At 39.8% G+C, this 23,053-nt stretch overlaps 2 protein-coding genes across 3 annotated transcripts; both read right to left on the bottom strand.

The window, feature by feature from the left end:
* Positions 1–263: 263 nt before the first annotated feature.
* trhra (thyrotropin-releasing hormone receptor a) lies at positions 264–11,536 on the bottom strand. 2 transcript variants are annotated; one of them, XM_086078310.1, is made up of 3 exons: positions 11,236–11,536; positions 10,496–10,926; positions 264–1,880 (listed from the first exon to the last, which is right to left on the bottom strand). In XM_086078310.1, exons 1-3 carry the CDS (start codon positions 11,318–11,320, stop codon positions 1,425–1,427), a joined length of 972 nt encoding a protein of 323 aa, XP_085934436.1. In that variant the 5' UTR covers positions 11,321–11,536; the 3' UTR covers positions 264–1,424. The 2 variants fall into 2 exon arrangements, with proteins under 2 accessions (XP_085934436.1, XP_085934435.1); XM_086078309.1 differs by having other exon boundaries at positions 10,496–11,536.
* Positions 11,537–19,114: 7,578 nt separating this feature from the next.
* LOC147171885 (apelin receptor B-like) lies at positions 19,115–21,884 on the bottom strand. Its single transcript, XM_086078678.1, has one exon. It carries the CDS (start codon positions 21,831–21,833, stop codon positions 20,856–20,858), a length of 978 nt encoding a protein of 325 aa, XP_085934804.1. The 5' UTR covers positions 21,834–21,884; the 3' UTR covers positions 19,115–20,855.
* Between the last annotated feature and the right edge of the window lie 1,169 nt (positions 21,885–23,053).

Genomic DNA, 23,053 nt, shown 5'->3' with positions numbered 1-23,053 from the left:
GTGTAGAGCAAAAGTTTGTCAGCAACAAAAAATATTCAAAAAATAAAAGGCAAAATAAATCAGTAAATGTATTGGTCGGGTATGCGTGAGCAGATGAAAAATTTAGTTGCACTGCCTCACATTTTAGGGGCACTCTGGAGCCCTGTAAATGCTTTTAGACCCCCCCGCAAGTATATATATATATATATATATATATATATATATATATATATATATATATATATATATATATATATATATATATATGACTATGGTTACTGAACTTGAGTAGTTTTTCAGTACTTTGTACTTTCCTGAGTTGGAATATTTCGAATTAGAATATTTTTTAGACTACGTTTAACTTTTTTTTTAACATGAGTATCTGTACTTTTTACTCGATACATTTTCAAGACAAGGTCATTACTTTTGTTTTTAAATGCATGAAAACGATTAAAATACAACAACAAAAAGCAGCCTTCAATGTCTCCTGGCTCCGCCAATCATGTGTCGCATTACACATGGTCCCCTACGACACGCTATCACATGACATGAAATTGGCTAGATTAGAACAACCCGTAAATGTGAGGGCAACGTGCGCTGCCACAACAGAGGATAATTTGAACCTAATAAGAATGCCACAGACTGCCAGTCCACAATACAAAAGAAGGTTCAATCATGTCAGCAAGGAGTGGAGCAGCAACATGAGCGAGTGATACTCAACACTGTGGACTCGACTCAGGGCAAGTCAGAGTCAACTGGCCAATGTATACCCATATTTGCTTCATTAACTAATATATTTCAAAATTACGTAGGGGGGAGCATCAAGCATCCAGTAAAAATACTTACTTACTTCAATTTGTCAAGTACATTTCAGAGCAAGTATTTTTTTTATTTTTACTTGAGTAATTATTTGAGTGAGTACTGTTACCAAAGTTGTTTTTTACGCAGTTACCCACCCCCTCACATCTTCGCCAGAACTCTAAATAGTATCTGTTTGTCAATAAAATTGTTGAAAGTACACGTCTGCATAGGCGCTAATACCCCTTGCACTCTTTGACAATGGTAGCGCTACTGCCACCTACTGTAGAGGATGTGGAATTACACTTTTTTTCCCTAGTACGGCAAAAACATATTTCCTGGGGTCATTCGCGCCCCCAGCCGAAACCCTCAAATTGCCCCCTAGCATGTCTACATATAAAATCTTTTGTTGTCATCTTGGGTCAAGGAGCTATGTCGAAGTGAGTGGAGGAGCTTCATTTAGTCAGGCCTTGTCTAAAATTGTCACCATCTTGTGGCATCTATAGGCAATTACAAAACGTTTTCAGTCAGTCAAACATGGAAACTAAATGCAAGCAGTTATGTTGTGTCTGCAGGAAAAATAACATATTATCTCTTTAATTGCACTCATTTGTGCATCTGTTATTACAACTCAAATAGCATCACTGTCAGTGTGTCTCTTTCTTAGTTTGAACGCCTTTCCCCAAAAGGAAGGGCTCCTCAAACAACATCTGATTGGCAGTTGGCGAGATTCCAGTGTTTACTAAGTGGTCACTTGGTGTGTTTAGCTCTTCCATTTCTGTAGTGAAGTGGTCAAGACTTTCTCCGTTGGACATATCCTTGATGACACTGTAGGTGAGTGCCACGCTGTATGAAGTAGGTTTCTCCAGGCGCCGAGGCCCACAGTGACACAGCTTTTTAAAGGCAGTGCGGAACTTCTGAGACATGACATTGTAGATGACCGGGTTGATGGCACTGTTCAAGTAGATGCAGAGGCGGCAGAAGAGCAGGAACCAGTTGTCCAAGTAGGCTTTGTCCAAGAAGGAGTTGACGACTACTAAGGTCCGGTAGGGCATCCAAAGTAAGGCGAATAGGATCACTACCACAGCCAACATTTTGGTTACCTATTAAAAATAAAAGTGGGGATGGGGTGTGGAGGCATATACAGTATTCATTAACAGTGTTGGGAAAGTTCAATTTCTATGCAAAGTAGTTCAAAGTTTAGCTCGCAAATTTTTAAATAAACTAGTTCAGTTCACAGTTCATAATTGAAAATTTTCAAACTATAAGCTTATCGGCCCAAAAATGAACAAGTTCATAGTTCTCCCGTCACCCCCCAATGTGTTGCTGCAAGCTGGTAGGGCTGGATGATTATGGAAGAAAGAATAATCGTGATGAATGTAATTTAGATTAAAATCAAAAATCTTTTAACCTAAATCTGGTTACTGTGTCGGGGTGGGGTGCCATCGGTTGGGGCAGACCGCAGTATTAAGCAGTGCTGCGGTCCCCCATCCGTGACCCCGCTGCGCCACCGCGCAACCGCGCCACCCCCTATTTTTTTATTTTTTTTATGCACCACATACACTCACTGACATGTCTGGGAGGCAGGTGGATCGGAGCGGGAGGATATCATTTCCCTCTGTTCCATCTCCCAATTTTAATGCACCGCACACACACACACACACACTTGTATATACACTGGTTGGGGTCACATTCACGGTGTAGGGGTAGAGTTCGCCAGTCGGCTTGGTTGGGGGGGTGGGGGTTACGGGTGGCTGGGTGGAGGGGTGCTGTGGGTGGGGGAGTGTCTGGGGGTTTGGGGGCCTGGGTGCAGCTGGGGTTGGGTTGTGGTGGGTGGCGGGGGTGAGATGGGGGGGTCTTGGGGGGAGCGGGTGCTGTGGGCCGGTGGGGTGCCAGGCGGGCCTGCCGTGCCCCATCTCCCAACTCCTGCTGCATTGGGTTGGGGGCGCGGGCCGTGTTGGGGTGGGGGGTGCTCCTGCTCCTGGGTTTGCTCTCCGGCCGGTGGCCCCTGCGGGGCCCGGGGGTTGTCCCTTGGCGCTGCCGTGGCCTGGGTAGCCCTGGGGGGTTGTGCTTGCTCTGTCCTGGCCAAAGTCGACGGCTCCCCTCTTTGGTGGAGGTTTTTATGCATGCCAGATCCACCACACCAGCATCTATCGAAAACACAATCTGCTTCTTCCTCTGGTCGTTGAATCGGTGGAGGCTGATGTCTGTGGATCTCACTCTGCTTCATCTATCCTTCCTTCCTTTCCTCAGTCTTTCCTTTGGTCTCTTGAGGTGTCCCTAATTTGTTGGAATTTAGATGTTTCTGGGGTTGGTGAAAGACTCTGGTTGGTAACCCGGTGGGTAGTAGGTAATGTTTGGTCGGTGCTGGATTTCACGTTCCTTTCTTTTCTTTGATCCTTCCTCGGGTCTCCTGACAACCTCACGACTCTAGCTGGATTCTGAAGTATTCGGTTTAGGTGAACGGTATGGGATTTTTAATAGGTTTTAGGTAAACTTATGAGCACACACTCACATGCACGCACACATGCACACACACACACACACACATGCAAATACTCACCCACTTACAAAATTAAAAAAAATTAAAAAAGAGAGAGCAATGATGATGACATGTCAAATCGGTAAAATTACCGAATGAACAATACTGAGCTCTCTCTCGTAAAAAAAAAAAAGATTAAAATCACAAGTGATAAAATCATTCAATGATTTTAAAGTATTTATTCAACTACTAAAATTCACTACTCTCAAGTTACATAAACTATCGCAATTCAAATTAAATTTATTTCATTCATTTGTAAAAGAAAAAGACAATATAAAGCAATATTGAAATTCAAAGTAAAGTAAAAGAAATGAAAGGGGACAGAAAGAAGTAAAACTTGTAAGTCTGCCCCTGATCAACACAAAAAAAAAAGAATAAAACAACACAAAATGAATGACAGCGAGCGGTCAAGACGCTAAATAATTCAAAATAATTCAACTGTGTGTCCTTGTGCTGTATATATTTTTGCAATAACTGTGCTTTTATACATTAAAAAAAATACAAATAGACTGACAAGATTTTGTTTTACAATCCAGATTATTCCACAGACTGACACCTTGAGTTGAAGTCAATAATGAAATATTTTGTTATCGTATTAATTTTATCTTATTTTCACAAGTCTTGAGAGTAAGTGGGCTAACCTGGGACCTCAGGGAATGTATTTTGTGTCATGTGGAAATGTGTGTTAGTATGACAATAAACATTCCATCAAGCCTTGAAAATGCAACTTTAAATGTAACTTAAAAGGACATTGAACAATTAAATTAGTAAAATAATACTGTATACTAAATGAATAGCAATTATTTATTTTTTTAACAAAAACAATATGACTGTTCCTGCGGGTGTTGGCCTCTTAGGGGCAGTGTGGTGCCGTGCATGTATACACTTAAATGAGAAAGAGAAAGTTGTGTTTGAGCATTTGTATATAACTCGTTTTTCACACATTTGGAAAAAAATGTGCCTTTGAGTAGCTTAATCTTAACTGTGTTTATGTGCGTCCACAGCGTTTGTGTGAATATTCGTTATTTGAAGGACTGTCACTCCCCAAGTCGATGCAAATTTTACCGTTAGCATTTGAATGTGATCCTCCATTGACCATAGCCTTAGTGCTAGCGATGTTTAATCAACGAAGCAAGTTTTGGTTACATCTACAATGTGTGTAATTCTTTTTATGGTGTTTTGTTTTACAGTAAACTCCAACGGTGGTGTCATTAAACAGCTAAGGGGGCTGTGGACCGGTGGGGTGCCTGGCGGGCCTGCAGTGCCCTGTCCTGCTGCGTTGGGTTGGGTTGGGGGCGCGGGCCGTGTTAGGGTGGGGGGCGCTCCTGCTCCTGGGTTTGCTCTCCGGCCGGCGGCCCCTGCGGGGTCGTCCTTTGGCGCTGCCGCGGCCTGGGAGGCCCTGAGGTGTTGCGCTTGCTCTGTCCTGGCAGGGGTCGACGGCTCCCCTCTTTGGTGGAGATTTTCCTGCATGCCAGATCCATCACACCAGCATCTATCAAAACTCAGACACAATCTGCTTCTTCCTCTGGTCGTTGAATCGGTGGAGGCTGGTGTCTGTGGATCTCACTCTGCTTCGTTTGTCCTTCCTTCCTTTCCTCAGTCTCTCCTTTGGTCTCTTGAGGTCTCCCTGATTTGTTGGAATGTTTCTGGGGTTGGTGAAGGACTCTGGTTGGTGGCCCGGTGGGTGGTGTCTGGTCGGTGCTGGATTTCACTTTCCTTTCTTTTCTTTGGTCCTTCCTCGGGTCTCCTGACGGCCTCACAACTCTGGCTGGATTCTGAAGTGTTCGGTTTAGGTGAACGGTATGGGATTTTTTAAATAGGTTTTAGGTGAACTAATGAACACACACTCACACGCACGCACACACGCTTATGCACATACGCATACTCACCCACATACAAAATAAAAATGTATTTAAAAAATATATTTATATAAAATTTAAAGAGAGAGCAATGATGATGACATGTCAAATCGGTAAAATTACCGAATGAACAATACTGAGCTAAAAAAAGAAAAAAAAATCGTTTGAGGGCAGCATACAAGCGTCACTTTAAAATTATTCGACGTAAATTTATTAAACGCGCTCAAATCTATCAATCAAGCAATTATATATTGTTTATGTTTTCTAGTTAATTTGATGAACTGCTAAACAACATCTTTGTGTTAAGAACATCTTGCAGTAGTCATGATACACAATGACAGATGTGACTATTTATTCTATTAACTTCAATGAAGATTGCTGTAACACGTGTTTACAGTTTTTTCATTCTAACTACAAATTAATCCCCAAATTGTCCAAAAAGCAACAGCATGAGCCCGTAAATTATAAAATGCCGTTTTCATCTCAAATGACTGTTCCTCCTTTTCTACTCAGCTAATCAGACGGTTGGTTTTCTGAACACCAAAATGCCCCTCGACACCCTCAGCTGTTGCAGCAAATGCATGGAATATATTTTCGTGTCCTTGCATCGATTGCTTATACGTCAAGCAAGTAAAGGCAAACAATGGCTGCAAGTGGTTGCATTTACATTCCCAAGAGTGCTGCCATCAGAGAAAATTGGATTTGGAGAGGCTACAATGATTTTCTTCTTTTTATTTTAATTTCCCCGTGGCGTGGCGGAATTGCATTATTATATTGCTGTTGTTATAGTGTATACCATTTTTTTGATTGTCCAATAGGATAGCAGCATGATCAACAGGTGCACCTAATAAGTGAGCTGAGGCTGGATTGGACACCCATGATGAAGATGAACTACAGCATAATAACCTCATTATGAACGCATTATGATTCAACCTAAGTGAGCCAAACATTATTTGCATAATAATACTCACGCACACAAATGACAAATGAAAACGGTGTTGTTATTGTCAAGAGGAGGGAACAAAGCATGAATCTAGGCTGAATAGCAAACTTTTACAACATTAGTGCTGCTCATAGTTACCTCCAGGCTCTGAGCTGCTCTTGTTGTGGCACGATGATTCTTTATCATTCTAATTCATCAGACTAATACTTTTCTTTCTGTTGAACTGACCTGTAAAGTTAATCAAAACAAATAGTGATTCACCATGGACTGATTTTATTTTTTCTTTCTTTCTTTACACCCCTCAACTATAAGCATTTTCTGGTAATCGCTTCAACTATTTTATTTGTGTTCTCTGGGCTGATATATTAAAATGCATATGAAAAGCTGTAAGCAACGAGGTCTGCTCGTGAATCATCTTTAGATCAATTGTGACAGCCAAGCAAGCTGCTCATCATAAGCAAATCATTATTCAGATGATGATGGTTAATCTCCAAGGTGACAGACTGTTAGCATCTGCATGATGCTCAGTGCCAGGCTGTCAGCCATGAGCAAAACCTAATCGCGTGTACTCTCTTGGCCTTTTGCTAATCCAGTGACCGTTTCCTCCCTTGTGATTTGGTTAATGCTGCCCAACACAAACATGTGCATGGGCAGTTTTTGGTGTACATTTGTCAAACAATATGCGCCAATCACACTGATGGAGAAGAAAAATCATGTTTGAGTTGGAGTTAACTGATCAAATTGGCCAATAGGGCAGGGGCATCCTCAGGCTACCACACCCCTTTTTGTTATTCCAAGAAGACTTCTTCCCTTCATCTGATGAACAAACATACATCTCGAAATGCATGTAGTGCCTCGTGTACTGCAGCTCTTCCTTCACAAATGTTTATTTTAGCACCACGTGGTATATATATAGGTAGGGCTGTGAATTGCCTAGTACCTTGAGATTCGATCTGTATCACGATTCATAGGTCACGATTCGATGCCGATTAATCCTGATATGAAGTCAATTATAAGTTAATTATTGCAATTTTTTTTTTACTCACATTTAGAAAATACTAATCAGTAAACATGTACGATGTAAGATTTGTATGAAAATGTACTTCAGGCTTATAACTGTGAGCAGGTTGCAATCTGTTTCATGTTTGAACAGCATTGACATAAAATGTTAAGGCTTAATGTTCCATTAATATAACATTCTTCTATTGAATCTATATGAGAATTGTGTGCTGTAGTATTGCGATATATTGCCAAATCGATTTTTTTTAACACCCCTATATAGTAGTGTGTTTGTTTTAGGTTTTGTATGCACAAACAGTAGTGGTGTTTCCATCCACCCGTTTTTATTTGGATTTTCAAAAAATGTGAAATTAAACTGAATGGAAATGCTAAAAATGTGAAAAAGGGCTCAAAATTCGCCATAAAAAAAGGTGGATTTTGAAACGTATGGAAAAAAGGAAATGTGAATTTTGGCTATGGCAACAGGTTTTGAGAATAAACGCTGACAAGACCGGATACATATCGCATGTTTTGACGGGATATTACGTCACATGTACGTTTAAAGTCCCATAGCAATGTCAGTCGATGAAGTAAGGTATTTATGAGGGGACAACAAAACAGAAATATTTTTGGAATTCATTAAATAAGCAAATATTAAGGCAATTTTAGATGGAAAACAGCAAACAAACGCTAGGTTTATCAAGAATTACAAAAGAAAACTCATACGACTTCCTGTTCTTCTTTTAAAAGGAAACCCGACTGTCATGACAAGTTTGCTCTATAATATTTATTTGGTTGTTACTAGCATAACTATGAGAATAATTTTTCCAGTTTAATACATTTTGTAGAAACCTTATTTGGACGTACGCTTCCATTGTTATTTTTATAATCGCAACGCACTCAGAGTGACGTAGAATGGCGGCAATATTCGCAAAAGAAGAACAGATGGAAACGGGCATAAGTCGCATGACCATTTTGTGCATTTTCAGTAAATTCGCTTAATAAATTGGATGGAAACCTGACTAGTGTGATTCTGAGGAAAAGCACGATATTTGTGTATTTTTCATTGGCCTTCTGGAGCTCAAAGTAGCTGCTGTTACAGTCCCTGATATGTTTGCTCATCTTTAATTGGTTGAGCTTCTCTCGTCGCTATGCGGGAATTTTAGATTCATACAGTACATACAGCGATACCAGACACATTTTATGGTATCGCGACGGATATTGATACTGGTATCGGCGCCCACTCTTGTGGACGTTTTTCGGTGAGGAACTAAAGGCTGAAATGTTTATTTTGCATTTAGTGACTGCCACAGGTAGCTCGAGTACAAAAAATCTGAGGGCTTTTTCCTGCCTCGAATACTCGTTTATTTAAGGCTTTAGCGTAGCGGACGCATGGGCGACTTTTAATTTAGTCACTTACATCACTAACGCAAAGGAAGGAGGAAAAAGCGGATGTTACTTATTTGATTCAAGCAGCGGAAACCAAGGAATTAAAAATAAATCGAAGGTGCGAGCGGAATGCGGGAATGGCAACGACGGGGAAAGGGAACAAACAAGGTTTCCGGAGGTAAACCTGCAGAAGGATCATCACCGGAGAGAGCGAGCGCCCGCGGTTAACGAGGCTGAGGGTGCAACAGACTCGCGGGAGCCCGGCTGGCCCGAAGCTGCGGGGCATCGGTCCGCTCCCGTCCCACATCCACTCAACCTGGTCCAGGCCAGTCAGTGACGTGGGGGGTCTTCTGTTGCCTGCAGATTCATCACAAGCTTTGTTTTTGTTTTTTTAAACCTTTAACACGAAAGAATAAAATGCCTTAAAATTACCCTATTTAATTTGCCTTATTACTGGTCAACCTTTCCAAATTCATAATTGCACAATCACTACGCTGGCGTACAATATAAGTGTACAATTTGAAAAAATAAGCTGTTGATAAAAAAAAAAGGAAACCAACTGTTTTTTCATTATTAAGTGAAAATGTCTTATTTTTTGTTGTTGTGTACTTTAAATTACTTTTTATCCAAAAATATATTTTATCCGAGTACTTGAGTACTCTATAACATTTTCAGTCGATTATTCGAATACTAAAATGCAGCCCTACTGTATTCCAAAAAGGAAGTTGTACAACCACATATTTTGATTGTGTCACGGTTTAAGTAGACTCTGTCACGAAACGGAGTGGAGGACCCAAATGCAGGGAGGCAGGAGAACCACGGCAGGGATGCATGTTCTACTAAACATAACTTATTTTACAAAAACACTAACAGGGTTACTGGGTAACTCTAAATAAACAAAGATCTGAAAAGACCAAAAATCAAAGTAACAAACAAAACACCAGTGGTGACAGCGACAATGATCCAACCCAGACTGAACAAAACCAGGGAACGAAATACAAGCCAACTGACGAGACAACGAGAGACACCTGGACAAGACACAAGTGGCTGGGGGTGATTTGAATAGGATGACGAGTACAGGTGCGAACAAAACCTTACAAGTCAGACAGGACACCAATCATAACAGATTGAGACCCCCCCCCCCCCCTCCCACTGGATTATATGTTTCATTTTATTTAACTATTCTTTTTAATTAATTTTATTATTATAGAATATGTATTTTATTTCATTGTGTGCTCTATGACTTTTATGAGCAAATTGAAAAAAATATAATTGCCATTCATTTCAAACAATTTTAAGGAAATTTGCTATAATTGGGATATATAGGTATTTTAAATAAATCTGTCATTGTTTTTTGGGGGAGAATGTTATGTATCATAAGTACTAATGGCACTTGGTATTGGTATCGGTGAGTACTGAAGATTTGCGTATCGGTATCAGTCTAAAAAAATAAAGTGGTATCGAACATTCCTAGTGATCACACAAAAATGGCATCACGAATATGGGCGGAGCTGTCTTCATAAGTGGGGGTGGGGGATTATCATCATTCTGGGGACCCATTCTGCGTGCTTGATAAATGTGGCCATGCAGGTTTAAGGCTTTCACCTTTTTCTGCACATGAAAAGGATTTGGTTCTTTTTGCTAAAATGTGCAGTTGATTATATTTCAACATTAAATAATTTAGACTTTGGAATTAATAAGTAATCGTCCATCCATCCATTCATTATCTGAACCGCTTATTTCTACAATATTGAATTGAATATAGAATAATTTACTAATTGCCACTGTAGGGTAAGGGGTTGATAAACTATGGTGAGTTTCATACTTCTGAAATCAAAACTATACACACACACACACACACACACACACACACACACACACACACACACACACACACACACACACACACACACACACACACACACACACACACACACACACACACACACACACACACAGTAGATATGAGAGATGAGGTTTCCTCACCTGCCTGCGGGAAGCAGCAGTGGTGCTGCTGGAGGAGTTTGCGCTGATCATCCTTCCTCCCACCTGACAAGTTCCTCTCCTCCACTTGCTGGCGTTGTCTTTGGGCTCCGCAGGCATCGGGTTTAGGAAAAGTATCCTAGCGATGAATCCATAAAGAACTGTGGCCAGCATGAGGGGCAGCACGTAAAAAACGGCAAAATCTATGAAGTAAATGGGCAGGTATTGACTCCTGGATACTTTGTAGGCGCAGCTGATGAGCATGACGTTGTCATATACCAAAGTTTGGGTGTCTGACAAAAAGAGCCACATGATGCAATAGATGGACGTGAGCGCCCACACCAGCGTGATGATCTTCTTAGCCCGAGATAAAGTGCACAGGAACTGCGCCTTGATGGGGTGACAGATGGCGATGTATCGCTCCACCGTGAATGCTGTGATGGAACAAGAGGACGCGTTAATTCCCAAATATTGGAGATAAGTGATCCCCAGGCAACCTGCGTATCCGTACACCCACTGGCCGCGCAGGGCGTCGGTGATGTTCGGCAGCCCGGCCGCGGTCAGCACCATCAAGTCGGCTGCAGCCAGGCTCACCAGATAACAGTTCGTGGGAGTTCGCATGTGTTTGGTGGTCAGCACCACCAGGATGACCATCATGTTGCCCACCATTCCCATCCCGCAAATAAAGGTCACCAAAAACACACTGACTGCCTTGTACTCGAGCGCGTAGTCTCGCCACACACCCAAGGTTTGATTGTGCTGCGCCGAAGACGTGTCATTCTCCGCTGTCACGTTGTCTGTGCTCAAGTTGTCCATGATGGGATTCATGAGGTTTAAAAAAAAACACACAATTAAAACAACAATAACTAAAACCCTTAGTGAAATGATTTCAAGTGCACTCGTAAAAAAATCAACTTAAAAAATTAAATATAAATGTAATAAAAGTTAGATATAAAACTTAATGGCACCCTCAAATAATCCAAACGTCCTCCCTTTCCATCATCTCCTTCATTTCAATTCCCTGGTCGCAAAAATTCCAGCCACACGCGCCTGCAGACTGAAGTTAGAAGAGTAGAGAACTCCCTCATGCTCACACCCGCGAGTGAGGGGTGGGGGAGGGGGCTCAGAACCACAACAACCAGACAAGGGATACGATTGAAATGTGAATGCATCCGATGCATGATACTTATTGGTATAACAATCATTTCTAACATAAAAGCTCTGCAAATTGCAAACTGCAATGGATGCATTGTCATGTTGTATGTGGAAATTCTTCTCTTGCATCATTTTTCATTATACAGTACTGGATATGCATCAGAAATAAACTGTACAAATCAATGTGCCATTTTAATTTTATTCAGATTTATGAAACACAATAATAATAATAATAGGCATAATAATAATAATAATAATAATAATAGTGTATCAGATTTATATTGCGCTTTTCTGGACGGGGAGGGGTTGTGTGTGTGTGCGTGCACCTGTGCAGATGTTAACCCCCCCCCCCCACCCCCATTCCTCCCAGGCGAATACACTCAATTCGTAAGCCTACCACCAATTACTACATTCGCGAAGTTAGCCTCTTTCAGATATCCGTAGCAGGAAGGTGCCGTCAAAACATATCAGCCTTCTGTAAGATGAGGTGTGGCCGGTGTAATATAATTAGTGATTACTAGAATACGATTATTTAAAAAAAAATAAGTATGCTGATATGATAGACCTTTTTTTTGCATATTATAGAAATTAATAGTGTTTTTTATTTAATTAATGAACACTGAAAAATACCAAAAAAACTCACACTGTCCCTTTAAGAATCTATTAATGTGTAAATTATTTGTAATTAAATGATTAATCAGAGTTTTTTCCATCCAAATTTCCATCCCTTTGTTATACAAAAACAGAACATATTTTTAAATTAACAGAGTTGAAAATTCACAAACATATGATGGTTCAGTTACTTGTTTGGCCTGTAACATAACATGCAGTACTAGGGAAAGGCAGAGGGGGCGCTACACTCCACACAAGCTGGTGGTCTCTTGTTGTCTGCAAACTGCAAAGTACGAGCTGCGGGTGATTGTTTTTTGTGATCAGCAATGAAAAAAATTGATCGCCATATGCTGATCACATATTTTAAACAGAAATCGGCCGATAATGATCAGCGTGCTCTGTCTAAACCTCGTATCTCCTGTAGTGTTCACTTACGTACATACCCTCTCACAGTCATTATTTAGGGTCAGTAATGGTCAGTGATCATTTCGTCGGCAACATTTTTTTCCCGTGACGAAAATAAAACGAAAAGCAAATAGAAGTCACAATGATACGATGGCGATAACTAAATTGACAAACTTTTGACGTTTTAGTCATTCAATTGAATTCCATCAATGACTAAAATGAAAACAACACAGTGCCGAAAATTGACAAAATCCAATCAGAAGAAGGAATGAAACGCGGATAAAAGAACCACTCAGAAACTGTTCACCGCACTTTATTTAATGTTCAAACATGTTTACATTCATTGTGCAGCTGTAAGATTAATCTCAGGCAATAATGCACTTTTTTTTATTTAGGTGAAAACAAAGTTTTAAGATGGCATATTATTGTCAGTTCAACATGTTTCATTGAAACAAAGTTTAATAAAGACACAGTTGTGTTAAATGTGTATTGCATTTTAAACTACAGTTACAAATAGGAGTGTTATAATTGATTTTATTTCATTTCATTTCGCCTTCATTGCCACATGGCCAGTTGATTAAAAATTGCCAACGCGTTTCGGCCTTGTTAGGCCTTTGTCAGGGCAAGCTGAAAAGTACTGTCATACAACTGCTTATATAGAAGTTAGTCACATGTTCACGGTGGGATGGACACACAGTCAGCTGTTCATCATTCAGACCAGGAAACTTAGTGGCCCTTAAAGTGTCGATCCAAAAAGACTCCCTCTGCAGGAGTCTTTTTAATCTATCTCCTAACCTTTATAGACTCAGGTATACGCTCTATACCATAGCCTTTCAAAGTTTTATTGCAATGATAGGAATATTTATAATGCAGCGTCATAGGGTATAGAGCATTGCCTGTTCTTATAGCTTGTTTGTGGTCAGCAAGTCTGGATTTCAATTTGCGCTTGGTTCTCCCAATGTAGAAACAGCCACAAGGGCATTCAAGTTTAAAGACGACACACGAAGTGTTTCAGTTGATAAAAAATGTATATTGCATTTTTTATTTAATGATTTTGTAGTCTTTATGGTGTCGCAATGCACACAGTTTCCGCATCTAAAGTTTCCCGTTGTTTTACTGAGATAGTCTTTTTTTGCAAAGGGGGGAGATAGCACTCGACGAGTTTATTGCAAAGGGTGGGGGCCTTCCGGAAGCAGATTGTTGGAGTATGTGGAAGTATGTCTCTAAGTAAGTTGTCACTTGTAAGGATACTCCAATTTTGTTTGCATGCTCTGAGTGTTATAATTTATGTATAAAAGTTAGGAAAACATTGATTAAATTGTCAATTTAGTCGACTAAAATTGCTCTTTATTTTGGCAACTAAAATTGGATTAAAACAAAAAAAATATATATATATTTTTTTTTATTTTAGTCAAAAGACTATACCTAAAATTTAATTCCTTTTTTTTTTTGGACAAAATGAACACTGGTACTGGTACCGGTTGTAGAGCTCTTGGTGACTCCAGACCACGATGATCATTTTTTTCCCTCCATTGTTCTTGACTCAAAATCACATGTACAGAACGCTGTGTGTGACATAATACATTCTTAAAGGTGTTTGGCTGCCGCAAGGCCATTTTCTGACTTCAAAATCAAATCTTCCATAACTCTGAGGTCAAACCGAATACAAGTTGAGCATCCCTCAACGGTGCGATTCCATATAAAGACAATGCAGTTCACACGAATAGGCAGGAAAATGTGAGGGCAAGCACCTGCAAATGTGCTAATTCACCCATTTGCTCGGGTTTGAAAATGTAATCTTAAAGCGGCATTGTCACAGACTGATTAACTGTACTGCACCAACAGGCAAACGAAATAGCTTGGTGAAATAAAAACAATGCGAGGCAATATCATTGTGGTGTGTGGGACTGAGAAACATTCAACACAGCTGTCTTACAATACCGGACTGAGACAAAAAGGAGCAGGAGAATGGAGAGCGAGCGAGAAAGTTGGCGTATCTGGTGAGTGGATTGCCTTGTTTACAGCTGTGGAAATGGGAAGCAAAATAGCATTTGAAAAGCTTGAGAGTTCGACTTACGAAAATGACACTTTTGGATCCCATTTTATTTGAGTTCTCTTCTAATCTCAAATTACTTCCAGTGATGACGTGAGCGATCCACATAAATCAACTGTCTTTGCCTTATCGTTCATGTTTACTCCTCTATTGATCCTATGCTTATTGCAACACACGAGGGGATGGTTAAATGAAGTGTTTCATTTAGCTGCAGGACAATGACAGCTCATCAGTTCTCACAGCCGGGGGGGATCAAGAGGTGGAACACACAAATGAGGTCTGCCAAGTCATTTGGAGTGTATATTGATCCTATTAATGCAAGCAGTAGGGGAGTGCTGTCAGTCCTAACACAAGAAAGAAAGCTTTTTCACCAGATGCTAGTCCAGGAAGCTAAAACATGTTTGACACTCAACTTCTCTCATAGCTCATATCAAATCAAATCAAGTATTAAGCACAATTAATTATCATGAACAAAAATAAAATCGAATATGGAGTTGGTTTGTAGCACTCATCTGGGAGACATATCAACAAGAATTTGCAGGCTGTCAGAAGAATAATTTTGTCCATTAACCCAGGAGAAAATATACGAGTTCAAAGGTCATGGATGTTGGACAAGATAGCCACAGCCACAGGTGTTTTACTGAGGTTGAGGTCAACCACTCCAAATATGGCTTCATGCATCTTGTTGACACAACAAATGTCTTGATAAGAAGACCTTTGAACTAACAATCTACACTGTAAACCCCCATTTTGTTTCCACTTAACAATTCAAGTGCAATGCTTATAACTATAAAAGCTTTGTTGTAGGTACTAGTTGAGTAATTGGGTGCACTGAAGAATGCACAAATAAAATAAAGTTCAAAATATACATTATCTGTCGCAATAACTGTGCTAAACTTTTCTGTGACTCGCTGTGGCCATCCTTGAAGAGAAAAAATGCAAGTCACTCCTTAATTGTATCTAAATATTATAATGAAGTAAATGAAATTGACTCGGAATGGAATTAATAATTATTATTTTAGCAACATTTTTGGGCGTTAGAACAAAAAAAAAGGTGTGTCCCGATCAGATATTGAAAAAATATATAAAATAAAAGCATGAATCATCCATTCCTGCTGATATCAAATCAGATTGATATCGGTATTGTACAGTTCTCTAATCTGCAATATGAGTATCACATCAAAAGTGAATTTTTTTTTATTGGGACACCCCGAGCAAAAAGGCGTAACTTTTATTTATCTTAATATAGTCTATAAAATCATCTTCCATAAGAATTGCAATTACTGAAAATGCCGAGATAATTGACTAAGTTTTATTTTTCATGACGTCGTTTTTTCAAGCTAACCAGTTAACAAGTATTTGTATTTTTAATATTTTTATGTAAATTCAAGATGTCTGCGTTTACAGTGATAAATTAATGCAAGCTTCCGATCAACCTTTAAAAAGCTTTTGGACTGATTTATAATAGGTCCTTGATTTAGTAATGGTGTAATCTGCACGGGCTGACATAAAATCACGAGAATGAATGTCATTAAACGTCTTTGAGTCACTTTTCTTAGAGCACCCATAGCGGGTCTATATTGCCATCTCCTGGTGAGACTTTGTAATGATGAGGGTAGCTCTATTTGTTCAATGGCAGTTAAACAAACGGATTTTTATAGTCTTTTACATTTTTGTATTGGGTCATATTCTTTATGGAGCCGTGTTGCCCTCACATAGGAATTCATCCAATCATTTTTTTGTATTCCAGAATGTTTTTTTTGTCTTGTATTTTTACATCAAAACTCCACACACAACACCTGACAATGACATGTATTTTAACAAATACACGTTTGAAAGAAAGAAAGAAAGAAAGAAATAATAAATATATTTAAGTATTTTTTGTACCTGACAGCGTGCGTAGTGTCATTGTCCTGTCTATGGCCGCCACGTTCCTGCTGCTGTAAACAAATCCTCATAGTATGATATTGCCGCAGCCATGCTTCACCCTAGAGATGTTATTGGCCAGGTTCTGAGCAGCAGGCTACCTGTTTTCATCCAAATATTATGTCTGACATTCATGCCAAAAAGTTTAATCTTTGTCTTATTAGACCTGAGAATTTTATCTCATGATATGACAGTTCCTCGTGTGTCTTTGGGCTGTCAAGCTACGTAGCTAATTGATGAATAAATAAATAAATAAATACATTATTATTATTGCTATTATTATTACATTGATCCAGGGCATAGAAAATAGATAGCTGGTCAGAATTTCAACAGAAGCAAGTGTAGACTATGATGAGCTATTGAGAGCATCAATAAAATAAAACAAAAACAAAAAATGTACCCTGAACTAAATTATGAAATGAAAAATCCATGTATAATTTTTATTAGCTTTTAATTAACAAATCGAATTTGAAATTTGATCCTCAAATGAAGACATCGATTCGACAACTGCTCCGCAAAGAAAAATTATAATAATAATTCCGAGCCTTGTGCACACTGAATTCCTCTGTCAACGAAAGACGAGTAGTAATTGCTGTATTGGTCACCTCATCTTTCTTGGGGTTCCTGGGGACCCTTGCTATGCCACTGGGTCTATGGTGTATGAATGTGTGTGTAAATGGGTGAATGTGATGCATTGTAAAGCGCTTTGAGCACCACATAGTGTAGAAAGACGCTAGGAGTTCAGTCCAGTCAGTGACATGATCTATTTGCAAACAATAATATATACAGTGACAAATTGTAACTTTGCAAAGTAACTACGAGTCAGATTCCTTCACGAGAGAAGTAACACGTTAGATTAGTTGCTACCAAAAAAAATGGGCACACTCAGGGCCACAACATGTCAGGAGGCATGATTTGCAGGAAGTTGACGTGTAAAGGCAATTGAATTTTCGAATGTGCATGTGCGTATATCAGGCAGGGCATGAAATGTGTTTTTACGCCACAGAAGTGAAGCAAAAACAAAAGTGAAGAACACTGTTGGAATTGCACATTTCCTTTGCAGAAGTTACCAATGCATTAGGTTCCGAGCACCGTGTGTGTGTGTGTGCGTGCATGCGTGCGTGTGTGAGTTCATGCCGGCGCACTGTAAGCCTAAATTTGTGTGTGTACTAGAAATTTGCATGGAAAACAATTGCCTTAAACTGCTTTAGTTTTTACACATCAAAAAACATTTAAGCAGTAGAAATATATATTTCTTAATTACTTACTGTATAGTAGCTGAACATGTTTAGTTTACAATAAAAAAAAAGACAAACTCAACTTGAACAAATAATTTTAAGAAATGCGAAAAACAAAATGTACTGCTACTAACCATTTGTCGAGATCATACTTTCTTGATTTTGATTTAAATTGCACCTAGAAAGAAATCCAACACATTTAAACACTTTAAATGATCTACAACATTTATTTTATTGTAACATTTCCAACCGTTTGACAGGGTATGAACACACAGCATCCACCAACATATTTTTACTCAAAGGGTGAAACTGAACGAGAACGAAAGCCAACGCAAACATTCTTTAATTATTACATTCAAGATCTAGGGGAGGAATTCAAACATATTAGATCAAAAGAAGTTGAAAAAAAAACTGAAATATTAGATATAAACACAAAACTACAAAACAAATAAAGTTGGATTTAGCCAGATTTTCTCCTGGACGTCTAACAAAATATAGTACTGTAATGCATGATGGTTTGGGCCGAGAACAGCCATGTGCGGGCGCTACTAGATAGCCAAGTAGGGAGCAAAAATGGGCTGAATGTCCACATGTACTTACTCTTTCTTTTTGGTTTGGTTTCATTGAACATATAAACATAAAGAAAACACAAAACCCATTACAAGTATAAAATATAAGTTGAAGTAAAAAAGAAAAACAAGAATAGGAAGAAAGAAAATAGTTTATATGTTCAAAAGGGGTAGGAGGAAGTTAAAAATGTATCTAGTCCTACTCCTTATTCGTTTTATGTTGATACAATGATAAGGTTAATGTATTTCAACAAAAGAAAATGTATAAACCTAGTCATATATAAAAGTGCACTTTAACATACGCACATTTGCCAGCAACATATGTACATGAAATTCATAGGCATATACCATAATACATTTATAAATCATATCCTCATACTCACATATACAATTTTTATTACACTCATAAATAAATCCAAATAAATTACAGCATATATACATTTTTAACACCTCATGTCTAATGTAAGTAATTTTTTTAAACTTTGCTTTTAATTTTTTTTTTATTCAGCAAGTGACTGACATCTTTTCAGGTCAGTTCCAAAATCATTCCACAAATTAACACCTTTTACAGAAACACACCATTGCTTAGTATTTGTTATGTTATAAAGACTCTCTCTAATTTCAAATAGCTTCTGAGTACTGTGGCGGAGTAGAGTGTTGTGTACTTTATACGTTATTTGTACTATTTTAAATTCAACTATGTCGTCAAATTTTATTGTATTTGATTTAATAAATAGAGAATGAGTTGGTTCTGTGTATTTTGATCGATTAGCAATTCTTATGGCTCTTTTTTGCAGTTTGAAAACAGGATCAGTATTTGTTTTATATGTGTTTCCCCAGATTTCTCAGCGCTATCAGACATCACGATAAAGAGTAACAGTCCTTTACCCAGTGGTTCTCTTTTCCATGTCTCCCTCAGCCAACACAGCTGAGGATCGTTATCAGGCTTCATGCAGAACTTACTAATTAGCTGATCGTTTCAAACACCTGTGTTGGCTGTGGGAGACATGGAAAACAGGCTGGATAGGGGTACTCGAGGACTGGGGTTGAGAACCACTGCTTTACACAACTTCTCAGGTCAATGGCAAAAATACACTGAAAGACAAATTGAATGTGGCCCATCGGCACGACAAAACAAAGAGGCGAAAAAGAACGAAAATGAACTGCCATTCAAAAACTCTTCAAAGACGCCAGAATGGGCATGTTCACAAAACCGTTCATCAAACAGAAATACACTACGTTCAGTTTCTGTTCGGCCAAAATATGAACAAATTCATGTAATTTTGTTAATTAAACTCGTTCAGGTACAAGACCGTATGGTACTGTTGATCTGTGCTATTCCCGGTTTCTGTGACCAATGGGGTATATGCCACGGACTCCCGACTTCCGCTTTACACACATCAGCGTTGTTTCCGGCGTTCCAACACTCGCACCTCCACCTCAGCGCCCCCCAACCGTGCGCTCCCGGCCATCGGCGGGAGTACGCAGGGTCTCTCAATTTTCTGAAGTGCTTCGGACAACTGAGACAGACACACTCGCACCCGTCGACGGGAGCGCGCAGCCGAGGGGCACAAAGGCGGAAGCGCAAGAATTGGTACGTGGACCACACGTCACAAACAGGAAACTGACATAAAGCTGATGGGTGAAAACCAGGAAGTCGGAAGTCACGCCTCCTCCGTGGCATATACCCCATTACGCAATTTGAGGTGAGGCTGGCTGCTTGATAACACTTACCGTCTCACCCATGTACATGAACAGGAAAAATGCAAATTCAGCAGTTTTAATGATGACATCATGGACATTATTGGATTAAAAAAGTATACCCTTTAAAGCAAAGACCAGACAACCAGAATGGAAAAAATACATATTATTGACAATACATTTTGTCAAATGCAGGTTGAGGCTCGGCCTCCCCCGACCACCGGTCCCTGCAGTCCACAAAGTCTACTTCATGTTTGGTTGCTTGAAAATTCTCCAATCGTCTGCAAAGTTCTGATGGGAACTTTCACCGGTTATTTTATCTTTAATGCTCGCTATACTAATAATAACAATCAGGAGACTCCATATTCTCAGTTGAACTATTTACAGGATGCCAGAAAGATTGAGTACACAGCTGTAGAACCTTATCTGCTGAATGCGGAAGGTCTAATCTATTCAAAATGGTCTCTGCTCTTTTACTGTCTTGACCGCCACCCACACCAGGGACGGCTCAGCCTAGCCCATGTGAAAATGTGTGACCTGATGGTCTTAACTTGTTTCAACTGGATAAGTGCACCCGAATGCAGAATAATAGAAAGATGTCAAGCCAGGACAGGTCACAGCTCAAGTCACCTATCTATCTAACTAGTCAGTAGGTCAAGAATCCGGAAGTAAGCACATAGGGTTGATTGAGTCCTCCAGGCACACTAGACCTTGGTGGGTGTTTGGCAGTACTTCTTGAATTGAAGCAAGTCCAGGCACTGTGACCTGAAACGCAGGTCGAAAAAGGCGTAGAGGAAGGGGTTGAGGCAGGTGTTGACATAGGCCAGGCAGGTGGCGTATGGGAAGGCCCGGAAAATGAAGCGATTGAACGCGCAGGTGGTTGAGAACAGGCCCAGTATGGAGAGGGCGCTTGCGCTTCTCACCACGTGGTAGGGGATCCAGCAGGTGGCGAAGACCACCACCACCGTGATCAGGATCTTCAAGAGTCGCCACTTGCGTTGGTCCTCCTTGCGCCAGATGCTGAAGTGGCGCATCACGGTATAGCTGATCAACCCGTAGAACACCATCATGGCTAGTAGAGGGATCAGGAATCCCAGGGCGCTCAAAGACAAGGTCAACCCGGCGAACCACAGCCTCCGTTGTTGCTCACTGGTCGCCACCAGGCTGAAGTTCAGGGTGCAGAAAGTTACGTTACTGCTCGGGTTGTGCCCGGTCGTGCGGAACACGAGGGCGGGCGCAGACAGCAGGCCCGACAGTGTCCAGACGGCAGCGAGAGAGGCGCGCATGTGGCCACGAGTGCGCAGGTGGGCACTGGACAGCGAGTGCACGATGGCCAGGTAGCGGTCGAAACTAATGCAGGTGAGGAGGAAGGCGCTGGCGTGCATGCTGAGGAGATCCACATAGCTGATGATCTTGCACATGAGCACCCCGAAGGGCCAGTGGCCTTCCATGCCCTCGACCGCCGCCCACACGAGCAGCGGGACCATGAAGACCAGGTTGGCCAGGGCCAGGTTGCCGATATAGACGTTGGCCGCCCGCCACTTCCTCCGCACCCGCCACACGGTGAAAATTACCACGCTGTTGCCGAACAGGCCCAAGATGAAGATGAGCATGAAAAGCACCGGGATGAACGTTAGGGGCCTCGCCCAATCTGAGACGTCGCACATGGTGTAGTTCTCCATTTCCACGTCGTCGTAGTACTCGTGAGCGCTCTCGGTAGGCTCCGTGGCTTTTCTCTCTTGGGCTCGAGAGTGTCGTGTGCTGTTTTATGCTCGTGTGATCTGCCCACTCTTACTCAAGAATCTAACCTTGTGCACCCAACTCCTTTCACAACAACACTTCCCATTTCAAGTGGAAATAACAAAGTAATATTGCTCATTTCTTCACTTTTACTCACTGAAAATGCATGCAACTATATATATGTATATATATATATATATATATATTAGGGGTGGGAATTGCCTAGTACCTGGCTCTGATTATTTCTAAAATTCAAATTTAGAAAATAGTAGTCAGTAAACTTGTACATGTACACCGTAAGATTTGTATGAAAATATATTTATTTATCTAAAACTTCAGGCTTATAACTGTGAGCCACTGTATTTAACAAACAGGTTGCAATCTGTTTCTTGTTTGAACAACATTGAAATAAAATATTAAGGCTTAATGTTCTATTAATATAATATTCCTCTATTTTTAAAGTGTGAACCCTAGCCCTAAGTAAGACGTTTTGTTGAATATTTCCATAAAAAATGTATATTTAAACATCGATTTGGCCGCATATTGAATCAATACAAGAATTGCGCGCCGTAGTTTCGCGATATATCGCTGAATCGATTTTAACACCCCTAATATATATATATATATATATATATATTAGGGGTGTTAGAAAAATCTTATTTTTATTGAGTTTTATAAATTACTTGGGAAGGAGAGGGGGCGGGGGCGCACCTTTTAGGCATTGATTGGAAAACACATTTTTCTTTACACTTTGGCCTCTACCTGTGTGATGTCTTTATACACTGTAACAAATTTCTGTAAAATCTACAGTAATTTTTTTTTTTAATGTTCTTGTTTTTTAATTGTACAGTATTTAGCTGTATACAGCAATGCATTATTGGTCAAATTAAGTGCATTATGGGTAAAAACAAAGTACAGTAATTTGCTGTATAATTATAATTGTTTAAATAAAAAAAGTAAATACAGTAACTGTAATTTGTATACAGTAGATACTTGTAAAAAAAAATACATTCATATACAGTAATAGATTAATTAATTAATTAAATAAATGATATTTTAAAATAAATAACTGGCAACTTTTTTTATCAGTTATTTCTTGTCAATTCTACAGTCAATTTGTTACAGTGTACATGTAGCTTTAGAACTGTTTTTATTTATTTTT

Source organism: Leptonotus elevatus, chromosome 6 (genome assembly GCF_054856555.1).
Source record: "Leptonotus elevatus isolate MCC_2025b chromosome 6, RoL_Lele_1.0, whole genome shotgun sequence".
In the NCBI taxonomy this organism is placed as follows: Eukaryota; Metazoa; Chordata; class Actinopteri; order Syngnathiformes; family Syngnathidae; genus Leptonotus; species Leptonotus elevatus.
The sequence above is the reverse complement of the archived record's forward strand: the minus strand, read 5'-3'. Positions and strand labels throughout refer to the sequence as shown.

Bases quoted from the DNA above. Each gene is read 5' to 3' on its own strand.
- trhra (XM_086078309.1), bottom strand. From the start codon at position 11,320: ATGAATCCCATCATGGACAACTTGAGCACAGACAACGTGACAGCGGAG. The intron at 1,881-10,495 runs GTGAGGAAACCT...TATTTTTAATAG, and splicing joins CTGCTGCTTCCCGCAGGCAG to GTAACCAAAATGTTGGCTGT.
- LOC147171885 (XM_086078678.1), bottom strand. From the start codon at position 21,833: ATGGAGAACTACACCATGTGCGACGTCTCAGATTGGGCGAGGCCCCTA.